The sequence below is a fragment of the Pleuronectes platessa genome, chromosome 7 (genome assembly GCF_947347685.1).
Source record: "Pleuronectes platessa chromosome 7, fPlePla1.1, whole genome shotgun sequence".
Classification (NCBI taxonomy): Eukaryota; Metazoa; Chordata; class Actinopteri; order Pleuronectiformes; family Pleuronectidae; genus Pleuronectes; species Pleuronectes platessa.
This window is the reverse complement of record NC_070632.1, coordinates 20,922,325-20,935,622: the sequence shown is the minus strand read 5'-3', so window position 1 is coordinate 20,935,622 and position 13,298 is coordinate 20,922,325. Positions and strand designations below refer to the sequence as shown.

General features: G+C 41.6%; 1 protein-coding gene across 6 annotated transcripts in view; it reads left to right on the top strand.

Moving 5' to 3' along the window:
- LOC128444495 (pleckstrin homology domain-containing family A member 7) overlaps nt 1-13,298 on the top strand; it is a 120,187-nt gene that overhangs the window by 101,816 nt on the left and 5,073 nt on the right. For 5 of the 6 annotated variants that reach the window (XM_053427005.1, XM_053427004.1, XM_053427006.1 and 2 more), the window contains 13 exons: nt 1,142-1,225; nt 1,729-1,971; nt 3,761-3,814; nt 5,288-5,353; nt 7,212-7,292; nt 7,847-7,996; nt 8,220-8,321; nt 8,542-8,653; nt 9,152-9,282; nt 9,423-9,617; nt 9,735-9,831; nt 10,382-10,473; nt 11,540-11,797. In XM_053427005.1, coding sequence (XP_053282980.1) covers nt 1,142-1,225; nt 1,729-1,971; nt 3,761-3,814; nt 5,288-5,353; nt 7,212-7,292; nt 7,847-7,996; nt 8,220-8,321; nt 8,542-8,653; nt 9,152-9,282; nt 9,423-9,617; nt 9,735-9,831; nt 10,382-10,473; nt 11,540-11,797 — 1,665 coding nt within the window. The remainder of the gene's footprint in view (nt 1-1,141; nt 1,226-1,728; nt 1,972-3,760; nt 3,815-5,287; nt 5,354-7,211; nt 7,293-7,846; nt 7,997-8,219; nt 8,322-8,541; nt 8,654-9,151; nt 9,283-9,422; nt 9,618-9,734; nt 9,832-10,381; nt 10,474-11,539; nt 11,798-13,298) is intronic. The other variant, XM_053427007.1, reaches the window with a different exon arrangement.

Here is a 13,298-nt window from a genome sequence, read left to right as displayed (position 1 = left end):
AGCACAACCAAAATCCATGTTTTCTACAAACAACACAAGGTTTAACTTACTGAGATAAAACACACATGCTGTAATGTTGTGTTAGTAAACAACACCGGGGTTTGGTTTTACTACACAGGAATTATCTTTGATCCGTCACACCAAAAGAACAAGACCAAATAAAAACATCTATTATTGACAATAAAGTGCCGTTCTCTCTGCCCACAGAGACATTGTTCACACAAAGCAACAATTTAATTTTGGCAAATCATTCAGTTCTTAATCAAGGAATTGAGAGGAAATTGTAATGTGAGCAGATAAGTTGGTGTTTTTGTGACCGGTGTTTAGCTCACTCTCTTATCTGTGGTGTACGTCCAAATGTCTGACTCTACAGAGCTCAAACAATCTATTATTTAATCAAGTACTAATACAACAAAGATGAAAAATAAAGGTAATTCAAAAGAAAGGCTCATGTATGAATGAGTACTGTATTGATAACATAAATAGATATTGTTAATTAGACATATCATCTGCATAAGTCAATTTTGCATTCTACTGCATGGATCGTGTTAAATAAATACCATCTGTATGTGCTCTTCCAAAGATTAGACAATGAAACCTTTTTTTTTATTCTTTTGTCAAGTGCAACAATATCAAATAGAAAAGTTTTTCAACCAGAACGATGTCAGTCATTGTGACAGTGCGGGGTGGATGCTGGAATTGTGCTCCACTGATCAGAATAATTGTTTTGGTGCCTCGGGAACAATTATATACAAATCCTCGAGGCATCATGTCTGTTAAGTTACCTCAACTGTATCAGGCAAAAAGAAATGTTTAGAAAAATATTTATATTACAAATACATTCTATACATACGTGTATTTGTTTGCAAAAGGATGCAAACTAGCAACCCCATTAGTAGTTGCATATCTTACTAAAGTGAATGACAAAACACCAATATGGAAGTTTCCTTGTTCCACAAGTAAGTTGGTTTTGCACAATGTGCCATGTGAGAACAAGAATAATGTGTGTGTGTGTGTGTGTGTGTGTGTGTGTGTGTGTGTGTGTGTGTGTGTGTGTGTGTGTGTGTGTGTGTGTGTGTGTGTGTGTGTGTGTGTGTGTGTGTGTGTGTGTGTGTGTGTGTGTGTGTGTGTGTGTTGTCAGGCTTCTACTATCGAGAGACGGTCAATGCCTTCCTCTGGCTACATCACACACACAGTTAGTGCACCAAGCCTTCATGGCAAAACGGTATGATTTACTCATCTATACATAATATGCATGTTGAGTGCAACTGTTGGCATTTAAACAAACTTTGCATTAGATATATAGTTATTTCATTATTGTTGATTATTTATTACTTTGCTTATCAAGTATACTTCTGTCAGTAGCTGGAAATTGAAGCATAAACCTTAACGTCTAAAGAGACTTGGGATTAAATGGTGTTGTGTGTGAACTGAGGAAATCCCATGTGCATTATTTCTCTGCTATGAGTAACATGTAATCTGATTCTGACCAAGCATATGTGAGTTGGCTGCAGTTGAACTTGTGGGAGAAGTGCTTCTTACGACTGTGTAGTTTCTATGTCCCTCCCTTTTGTTTTCTACTCCATTAATCCTCCTTAATTTAGCTCTGCTTGTTCGAATTAGTCACATTACAGTCGGACTGCTAGCACTGTGTAAGGACGTTTCACTGAAGCGTGGTATGGTCAGTATTACGATTTGCCAGATTGAATGTCTTGTGGTGCCTGACAGCCCGAGGAGCTCACTCTCCTCCTCATTCAGCTGCGCCGGCATCAGGCCAAGATGGCCTCCGCACGCCAGCACACACTAACCCAGCTCCAGCGGCTCAACAGTCCCACAGATCCCTTCCATCACAATCACCTCCTCGCCACTACCACCACTAGCAGCAGCCCCCTCCTCAGCTCTGGCCCCTCTCCTGTGTCCCAGCTTGGACATATGGGCCTCTCAGCCATCCTAGGCCCTTGCAACACTAAGGTGGGGGCCCCTGCGGCACGCCTGCCTGCCTTCCCCTCATGTTACCAGGAGCTGGGAGAGGTTGCCATTATACATACTGCCAGACTACATTACAACTAAATTATTTCTAACTTAGAACTCATACAAATTCCTTTAAACTAATAGACTTTCAACATTTTCCTTTTGCTGTGCTATTCGTGGCTCTTTGTATGGGTCTTTCTGTCTGTCCTTCTGTATTCCTGTCTTCCCAACGCTGGTCCAGATTGAATTGTTTTAACAATTGCTCTCCATGAGTAACTAGAATAGCAGTCAGTAGAGCACAGTAGGCCCAAAAGTCTCCTCATGAAACCACTTTTAAATTCACTAGATCAATATTTTTATTATGATCTGCACTAAAGTACGCACACTTATAAATATTAGTCCCGATCCAGATCTCAGATTTAAAGAAACCAAAACATAAGCCCCTCAGTGGAGGGACTTATCTCATTAGGATAAAAACCATCTCAGTTTTGGACGTGGATTTCCATAATATAATAACAAATAGTATGTCAACTCTTTTCAATGAAAACCGATTCTTTCACTGGTACTTTTCATCACGTTGACCTGCTTATTCCGCACCTGCAGTCGTCTCTGGGAGCCGGATGATTAAGATATCAAATTATGAAGAGAGCAAAATCCATACACAACACAAACAGCAGTTTTTGCAGCCTAATACCAAATGAAAATATATTCTAACCTTTAAATCCAAATTTCCCGGAGATGCCTGTCATTATTCAAAAACCACGATGTGTAGACTTGAAGAACATTATAACTGAAACTCCCCATTGACGCTCATCATCACACATGGATCTGACCAAGAAGCACCAAAAATGAAAAGCACGACTGTTGATAGCAACACATAGACTGCGGACGTTTACACTGTGGTCACATTTTTCTCAAGTCATGCTATGGTCATATAAAAGTAAAGTACAAATTCCCGTTATAAAGACTAACTGACCAAAGGTTTCATATTAACTGACATCTCCTCCATCCACATTCACTCTCACTCTAAAGCCAGACCTGGAACTCCCGATTGATCCTGTACGTCTGTCACTGTAAATACATGTATAAAAGTGAAATAGTGCTGAAAGATCTAACCTATAATAATAAAAAAAAACACAGACACAAAAGTTACTGCATCAACACCTGGTCACAGTATATTAGTGGCAACCTCTCACCAAAAGCTCCCGCGCTTTAGACGTGTGACGTTAGGCATGGTTAGCGCTGGCCTGGCTGCCGCTATAGAACCATCCACTTATTTTCCATGTGCTGTCTTTGGCTGGTCAGTTTCCTTATTACGCTTCTAGTGACACTGTCCATAGCATGTTGCACTGCTAACTTTTCAACATGCACAAAGCCATCCCATGCTTTGGCTGTCTGTGGATGTCAGTCTTCTGATTGGTAAATCCCTCATTTTGGGCCGTACTTGGTTTTGTGTTCTTTTTGTTGAGTGATGTGAGCTGTGAAGTTTCAGGATCTGCTGCTTCTAACCAATCTGGTTTGTGTTGGTGTTTTTGCTTGTTTCAGTAGGAGCCCCCTAAGCATCGCTGAGCACAATATAAATGCCTGTTTTCACTTTAATTGTGAGTGTTGTGATGCATGTTAGAGCAGGCATGTATCAGCAGTGATGTGTATCATGCTGGATACGCAGATATGTCAACATCCTGGGGACTAAATTGTCAGAGAATTGTTGGTGAATTCAACTCAGATGTGAAATATTTAATTCCTGTTGACTTAAGAAAATCTGCATTCCCACTTGTCTCCCCTTCAGACTGATGACACCTACATGCAGCTGAAGAAGGACTTGGAGTATCTGGATCTAAAGGTGAGATGTGGACATGGACAGAGTTTATGCCCTGATCCCTATTAGTCGTTGTAACTCCTGCTGTGCCTTTTTCTGATTTGAAATATCTCCAGCTTGCACTAACCCACTCCCTGTTTTCTTACTGACAATCATTTGACCCAACACCTTAGTGTGTTACAGCTACAAACAGAGGTGTTCAGGCGTGTGCGGGACAAAATATCCCCATCTTGCAGTGATCTTCTTACTCTTCTGAGGTTTTAGAAACATCTCACAAAAGCAGCAGCCATTTTGTGACTGCAGCACTATGTCTGTGATTTTTTTTTAACTCCCAGATCAGAGCTCTAGAGCCCCTGATCCTCGCAGTTCACAGTTTACTACTGCACTGCACTTCTGGGCCACTCAGGCCTCTAATGAACGTAAGCTCTCTGTGTATGTATGTGGGTGTGTGTCTATGCAGAATGTGTACTGCAACTAAAGTGTAACGATGTATCGCAGTGTGTCAGTGAGTGAGTGTGTGTGTGTGTGTGTGTGTGCGCTTGTGCATGTCTCTCCAGTGTTGAGAATAGGGACGCAAGGGTGGAGTCTGTATGTGAGTGTGTGTGCTTGCATTTGTAGAGAGTCTTTGTTCTAGAAAGTCCATCCCATTGCTTACAGCACCACATTCACCTTCACGCGACCTTCGACCTGTCCACCCCCTCCCTCTCATGTGGCGATGTTGGCGATGCTGTTTGGTAGCCGGCATGGGATGGCTCGGCAGTGCATGTGTTGTGGCTGTGGCCCGGTGGTTGTAAAGCCAGCTGCTTCTACCATCGTCTCAGAAACACTGGACCTCTTTGACAATAACACAGGGATCTACTGTGTTACGCTTTTTAAAAACCTTTTTCTAAAAGGGAGCACACATACTCCTAAAATGTAAATTTCCAAGCACAAGAAACAGCTACTATCAGGGAAATGTAATGATTTAACACTGTGGAATTTGCACTTTATTTCAAACTAGTGAGTGTTTCAGGAGGATATTCGAGCATTGTGGAACCCTGATAGTAAACTCAAAGTGAGCACCTGAACACAGGCCGTCCATTGTGTGTTCCTGAAACAAATACTCCAATCAGCCACAGCATTTAAATCAGGTTTTAATGTTGTGGCTGATAGCTTTATTTTTCCATTCAGAAAAAAGACTGCAACGTTTTTGAATGGAGGGCACATTGTGCATAAATGTGTAGATGGAAACATCCTTTTGTGCAGGGCTTCAAAGTGTCCATAGCCATTGTGTTCTTCATGGCAAGAGCTGATTTTGTGTGCCAAAACTCACTCATGTTGTCATGTGCACGAGGCCAAGAGAACTTGTCACTTCTAATCTGTGTCAGCCTCGTCCTAGTTTCTAGCTGGTCTCTGTGCTCTGTTCTTCCTCTGTTCCAGCACGAGTGTATCATGGAGTCTGAAACTTTGTTTTAGTCTGTAACTGACATCTGGACATGTTTCCTTTTTTATTCCTAGGTCGCTGGAAGTCAGACACTGAAGGAGTCAGGGAAACCTGTCAAGGTTGCAGAAAGTGACGTGGATGTAAGTACAAGCTTAACAACCTTTTACAGAGTTAGTGTCATTAAAACCAGCTCTAATTTTCACACTGTCCAAGAAGTTCTAATTGAGGTCCAGTTAGTTTGTGAGAACTCTCTTGACCATTTCAAATCAACACTATTTAACGTTCACTGAGCAACAGCGCCCTCTACAGCCGAACATGGCAATTAATTGTGTTGGGCTCTAAATCCTAACGATTAAATGATTTTCATGTAGGGACAAAACAAAGTCTACCAGTCTGTGTTATCAGAGCTCCGACTGCATAATCCCACTCACTGAGGCTTTCAACCTTCCTCTATAATTCTAACAGTTGTTCTACTCACTGAACTGAAGTACATTGAATGGTGTATATTACCCATGAACCCCGGCTTTCCAACCAGAACAAGTAAACCAAACTTTGTTTAGAGTTCTGATATTTTAAACATTTCTGAACTTAATATCAGCGATAAATGATGTTTTTTTTTTTAAACTTCCAAGTCTTTTTAACTGATGTAGAGTTCAGCTTTGCTTTTGAACTTGCTGGACCTGATTGTAGTCATTCAAGATGCGAATATCAGTTAGTGGCACACTTGTTGTGGGAGAACGAACCTGCTCACAGAAGTTGTATAGTTGTTCTGGGGGAGGAGTGGGAATGAAAGCGGAATCATTCTCCCAAAAAAAAAAGTCAGTGAACCATCAAACTCATTTTAAGGTAAAAAACAAAAGTTTCATAGTGTCTTTTTAACATCTAAGATTTTGTTATAACTGAGAGGGAGGACAATTTCTGCTGTTTTCTTTTTTTGCTACTTTCTAATACTGCACTTGTTTGTTTTGTTCAGCCTGGTTCTGATACATGCTCTAAGCTCTTTCTTGGGACAAGCAAAACACAAAACTCTGGTTTGGTTAGTGGAGCAGTAAAGACTGCTACGGGTCAGATGCGGAAAATGTTAATTAGGGCTTAACAAATATATGGATCCTATGGTAAAAGTGTGGGAGGATGAGGATTGCTTTTGCTATTGCTTTAAGGGGAAAACAGCATTCAGAGAGTGCTTGTGTGTAAATACCATAACTCTTTTAATGTTATAATCCAAACAATTCCCTGTAGCTATTTAAACAGTCTTGTTTTCTCTCATGAAGTGATTTCTTACTATAAGCTCTACACACAACTCTGTAAAGAATTTATGAGGGTTCTGTCTGTGATGAATGTTTGATTAGATCCAACAACAACATCACAGTGGAGATAACAACAGGATTAATAATTAATTTGATGGAATATAATATATAACTAGCATCGAGAGTCAAAATTGATGTGGATCAGTACTTTTTTCTCATCAAACTGCTCAGTCACAGCCTTGTTACACCAATGTTTTTTTTATTGCTGGAGGATAGAGATCCAACCTTTGCCTTGAAGTTAGCCGAGTTTAATCAGGGATTAATTAACAAGGCTCAGCGTTGTAACACTGTAGTGAACAGGGTCAGGTGGGTTGCAGCCGCTTTGTCTAATGGGCTCACTCACAGTAATTACATGTGCATGAGTCCAGCAGAGCCACGAAATGATGAATATTTAGTGTTACACACCCGCAAGCCGAGATTTGTAATCATTCAGATGAACACATGTATATACACATAGCATTACAACCTGGCACAACCACACAAGGTACACAAAGGAGTGCATATGTGGATTTACTCCCAACAGGGCGGGCGGGCTGCAATTAAGTAAATGGGCCACTTAAATATCAGAGGTTAAACACAGGGACACACCTGGGTGAGTGCTCGAGAAGCAGTTTATCTGAGTGAATTCACATTTCTTTCGATATCCCCTTTAGTTCTCCTTACCCACACAGCTCTGTGTCTCCACCTGCAGGTGAAGTTGAGTCGGTTATGTGAGCAGGACAAGATCCTGAAGGATCTGGAGGCGAGAATCAGCTCCCTGAAGGACGACAAGGTACACACACACAAACTCTGCTAGGTGTTGTGTATAAGCTCCCAGTCAATCAAACCATCTCATTTCTCTCCCTGACCTCAGTCACTGTGATGAGTCATAGCTGGCTATGATGCTATCAGTCGAGCTACAGAGGTGTGAGTCACCATCACACGCTCAGTCCCTCGGAACTCAAAAGTATTCATTCACAGGAAATTCTATCCAAGGAGAAGCAGGGAGAGTGATTTGTCAGACGGTGACTCAAGCAGGGCTGTCACTATATCGAAAGCTCTGACCAGACACATATGACAAGAAACTGAAGCTTTATGCCTTGGATGTTCAACACGCCATAATAAATATAGTATATTATACCAGAAGTCCTGGAATGAAATAATAATCATATGCATCCCTGCAGTTGAGTAAGGGAATGCCAAAGAAGTTGACAAGAGACCTGCTGCCCTCTGGAGGCATTTATGGATACCTGTTACATGCTATTGTCGTTTTTTTTAGAGCAGGAAGTGAAGCTGTTGTGGTTTGTTTTCGTTGACCTCCTGCTGCTCCAACCCTCACTGCTGCAGGACAAGCTGGAGAGTGTACTGGACATGTCCCACCAGCAGATGGAGCAATTCCAGGAGCAGCCGGCCCACACCCACAAGATCGCCTATCAGCAGAGGCTGCTGCAGGAAGACCTGGTCACCATCAGGGCCCAAATATCACGCCTCTCCACGGTATATATATATATATGTTTGTTCAAAATGCTGTGGGTCTATTTTAATATGGTGAAATAAAAAGTATGTCCTATGCATATATCACACTATGACAGATGTAAAATATCATATAACATGAACTAATTGCTGTACATACACACAATGCAGATGAAAATGTATATCTGTGTATATATGTAACCTGTGTGTGTGTGTGTGTGTGTGTGTTTGCTTGTGTGTGATGCAGGAGATGGCACAGGCCTGGGAGGAGTACAGCAGGCTGGAGAGATCAGTAGAACAGTTGAGGATGGTGCTGCAGACACATATGAACCACAGCGCCACCCCTCAGGTGAGGTCTGGTTCTGCAGCTCAGAGCAGCACCACCTCCACACAGCTAGCTCAATTTCAAATTGTACATACTCTGTATCTCCACATGTTATTTTCAATCTATTTACGGGCTAAATTATATGAATAGTCAAATGTGTGAGAAGGAAAACCAAGTTGAACCCAGCCAGAAGTGAAAGCTACAAACATCAAGTGAACGTTTGCCTGCGTGTGTCAAACTGCAGCAAGAGAAAGCTGAGATGAAGCGCGAGCTGTGGAGGATCGAAGACGTGATGGCGGGACTGAGTGCGAGCAAAGCCAACTACAAGATCACCATTGACTCTGTCCAGAACCCAGGTAGGGAGACCATAACAGTAACATCCATTTAGTGTCTTCTTTATTGAAATACAATACAATGGCTTTACAGTTTATGACAAATTGAAAAAGACAGAAAGAGAGTTTTTAAGATGCCTCGATGCTGACGTATCCTCCATGCACACCGCAATGAGGGGAAACAACAATTTAACCTTGTTATACATTTGTGGGGTGCCAAACACACACATATATGCTGTATATATATATACATAATATACAGTCTACTAAAGATTCTAATTATAGCTGAAACACGGCACAGGTTTTCTATCAGTAAACAGCTTTCTATTTTTAAAATTTACATATGTTGTAGTTTAGAGAAACTGATTCTGTAAGAGTACTCTACAGTTAACGTGTTTTTTGTTGTGTAGCTTGTCTGCATTTGTTGACATCTGTTTCTAGATGTATGTTTTACCTCTTCTCAGAAATGGAACAGATATTAACTCTAATTCTTGATTTCTTTGTCTTTGCACACCACCCCAGAGAGGAAATTAGTGCCTTCTGTGTCGGACCTTGCATTGCCTTCCCATTGCACAGAGGTCCAGCCTCCTCCTCGAAGCTCCATCCCCAGGATCCTCTCTCACACTTTGCCTCACAGCACCGTGCCAAAGTGGGTGAGTGTCTCCCTTCTGCTTGTGACAGAGCAGAGATGGCTTCATGTTCAATCTCAGGAATTACTGCTGGATCTAGTTTGATTGTGTTTGTTAGTCACTACTTCTGTAACTTTTCTCCATTTTCATTTCTACTGTTTCAGGCAGATGACAGCGCCCCGCCCCGGCCACCACTGCCCAGCCTCTATGACTATGAAGAGACGCCCCCTGTGGTGCCTCCTCTCCCCAAAGAGGCCTCCGTCATCCGCCATACGTCGGTGCGTGGACTTAAACGCCAATCAGATGAGAGGAAGCGGGACAGGGAGAGTGGGCAATATGTCGTCAATGGAGACTGTAAGGTACGCTTGTGTTTTGTTTTTTGTAATTGAAATCTGTTCCTGGGACTGGTTGATTTGAAATTAGTTTTCTTTACAAGCTGCCACTCCGACTTCCTGTCTAACCTTTTCTGGTTTCAGGCCGACTTGCGATCTTACCTGAGTGAACCAGAGCTGCCAGGAATGAGTCACCACACCCCTGGGTCTGACACTGACTACCAGTATTTCACAGCCACAGGTATCTGATCAGTAACATGTGAAATGATTATACTGCGTATTTCAGCGGGTTTTTTTTATAAAACCTTTTTATTAAGGCCAGTGATGACCCATTAGAGACCAACAACCTGGACAGAACTTATTTTTAAATATAAATGCATACATACTGAGTAGCATCCTATCATAAATGTTTTTTACTTCAATTATCAAGAAGTGTACTGTGATGTGGTTTATTAAAGTTTTAGTTTTTATTTTCTTTAATGCTGCTAAAGAGTTTGAGCAATGTTGATTTCAGCTGGCAGCTAGTCTGCGTTGACATGAATATTTGTCAGTTAATATGTTAGAGCTATTTCACAAGAGAAGCCTGATGTTTCAGAGAGAAGGTCCAGATTTGTGACGAGATGTGTAGGTTCCTCACAATTATTAGTTTTCCAGTGTTGAGACATTTTGAGCAAGGTTTTTTGTTTCACTTAAAGTACAAGTCCTATATTTTTTCCTTTACAATTTATTTAGCATTGTCACAAACTAAACGAAATTGTTTGTTGTCAACATCAACATCAAATGTGATCTAGGTCTGTCAGGCTCTTCATCTCATCTGAACCAGTCCAACTACATCTCGTCCTACGTCACCCTAAGGAGAGGTCCTGGGAGCTCCGCAGCCAAGGTGAGTCAGGACACGGAGGATGGAGGTGTCGGATAATACCTGTGATCAGTTGGAGAAACTCAGTGCTTACATGGGCCTGGTTTGAGTCACTACCACTATTATCTTTAAAGTGTAACTTAACCCTTAAGTTTAAGGTGAAGTGCCTGGTAATTCAAATTTACCTTGAAAAATAAACGCATTTAAGTGTGCAGTATCAATTGAATGGCAAGTTCAGGAATAAAAGTTTTAAGGGCAACATCAAGTGTTAAAGAAAATATCTGGCCTAATGATACAGATAGGTTCTGCTGTACATCATTTCTTTATTAAAGATTTGCTTTACATCATGTATTTATTAATGGCGTTTTACCCCTGAAAGTTTGGATCATGGTTCATGTCTCGGTTACATTATTGACATTTGATTCGATTGTTTTGGTTTCATATTTTGGGAGTGTACTAAATAATTTTATTTCATACATACTTGACACACGTAAGTATGTCCTATCATCATCTACATTGCCTGCATGTACATCTACTTTAAATTAATTGGATTGTAGATATGGATCACTTATTGTAGTTGAATATTTAACTTTTTTTAATGAAGTACATAGAAAAATAGCTTTCCATTTGAATGGAGAAAATGTATGAACTGCCTCACGTTGTTATTTTTGTTGCCAGAGAAATATCATTATGGTATCACTTATAGTTAAATAAGCATCCTTGTCGTTTAATAGTTCAGTGTCACTTATATAATTGGTGTAGACTACAAGATACTGCAAGCAGCTATGGCTTAATTTTTTTCTTTTAATGTTAAAGTCCGAACTGTCCAAAAGTATGATTTCACTCTGCAAATGATCTGGACCACGGTTCAGTTTGATCAGGAGCAACAACACCTCTTCTGGTCAGACAAAATTTTGGTCCAATGGTCCGAGTCTCCTTTCACACCAAATCCGGTTGTTTGTAATGTATCCAGGAAAAAAGGATACAATTGCAAATTGTAATTTTCTTTTTTCCTCCTCGCTACTAACCACCCATCCCCTCCTTGTTTCCATCCTGGCCTTGTGTCTGTCCTGCTTCCCTGTCTCACCAGGAGAGACCTAAGAGTGCCTTGGAGCGTCTGTCCTCACCCACAGAAGCCTCGCAGCTCGGGAGCAGCCAGCCTCGAGGACGAATGACCGCGGAGGAGCAGCTAGAGCGGATGAAGCGCCACCAGAAGGCGCTGGTTCGCGAGCGCAAGAGGAACCTCAGCCAGGGGGACCGCTCCTGCACGGGCCTCTCCACCTCCACCATCACCACCCAGCACTCCTCCTCCATGATGCCCTCCACCTCCTCTGACGCTCCGGCCACCGTACGTTACACCCCTCCCCGGCGCAGCAGCAGCAGACACAGGGAGCACCACCTTCAACCCCCCTGCTGCTAAGCCATCCTACCACATAATAACCTTGCAGGAATGCTAACACACTAGCACTGTCTGCCATGTAACCAGTGGTTGTTGACTTTGGCCGCAAGCACTAACACACCGATGGGCAGGACGTGGGTGCAGCTGGTTAGTTAGCTTGGTTAACGCTTTAAAAACAATGGGAGACAAAACGAGGGGACTGAGATGCAATGCTTGGCTGGTGTATTTAGACTGGGACAAAGTAGCTCCCTGTTTATTTTTTTAAAGGTTCAAGGGTTAAAGTGAACCGTGTTAACACTGCCCCCTAGTGGGACCTCACTGACACAATTCTGAATGTAAATCTATTGAGTAAAGGAAGGAAAGGAAGGTATCATACTTCCTTCCTTCCTCTGTTTTAGCACCAGGAAGTAGAGAAAAGAGCCCATTTATGTACATCTACATACCGTGTACTTGTACACTTTTATTTATTTACTGAGGGATATTTTCAGTATACAGTTGTACAGTTCTATTTTGTAGAGATTTGGTATATAGTACATATAGAGGAGTGGCGGAAATGTTGGGATATTGAAAAAAACAAACGTTTTCAGGTTGATGAAATGAAGAAAGAGGCAATGCTAGTGGCACAAATCATGATCATACCTCCCTGCTTTCTTTTCTTCAGGATATATTCAAGTGCCTTTTTTTGCTGATGATCCTTTTGCCTTTGTCCCAAATTTACCTCCTTTAATCAGCATTAGAATCAATCATGGTTTGCTTAACGCACACACGTCTCAACTGCAGAATCATAGGAAAGATGAAGAGCTGGCATTTAGGAAGGTGTAGACGACTAAAGGACGACTTTGACATGTGACCTAAAGCTAGCTTTCCGCTACATGTGCCCCTTGGTTTCAGTGAAGGAGGCTAGCAATGCTAACATGCCTGAGGTGGAAAAGCAATACAGAAACATTCAAATTGTCAAAGACTTCTGCCAAGATGATATTATATAACTACATATATTGGTATTATTATCACAGGTTCACAGACTGCTATGAGATCTGCCTGTAATCAGGATGACAGTCTGTGACCTTCTGCCACTACATCTTCACCTCGTTTTAATGCATATTACCGTGATCGCAAGAGCTTATTTTATTGTATCTACTCCACCAGCGCAAAACATGTTTACACAGTTTTATATTTGAATTAACATCTCATTAACACAGCCTTTTCTTCTACGGAAGCTTTACTTTTGTCGTTTTACAGTGGTTGAGAATGACATTGCCGAGACTAGAGTTGGGAGGAGAAGCTTTGCTCTAATCTGAGTACTTTTTAAGTGGCCTATGCTGTGCTGTTTTATGCAACGTAAATATAGAGGAAAGGTCCGAGCAACTGGGCTGAAAAGCAATAATGCGTGTGAACAAGGAGCAGACATCTTGTCGTGGGAAATGTGTGTGGGAAGACCGGACATTTTGAC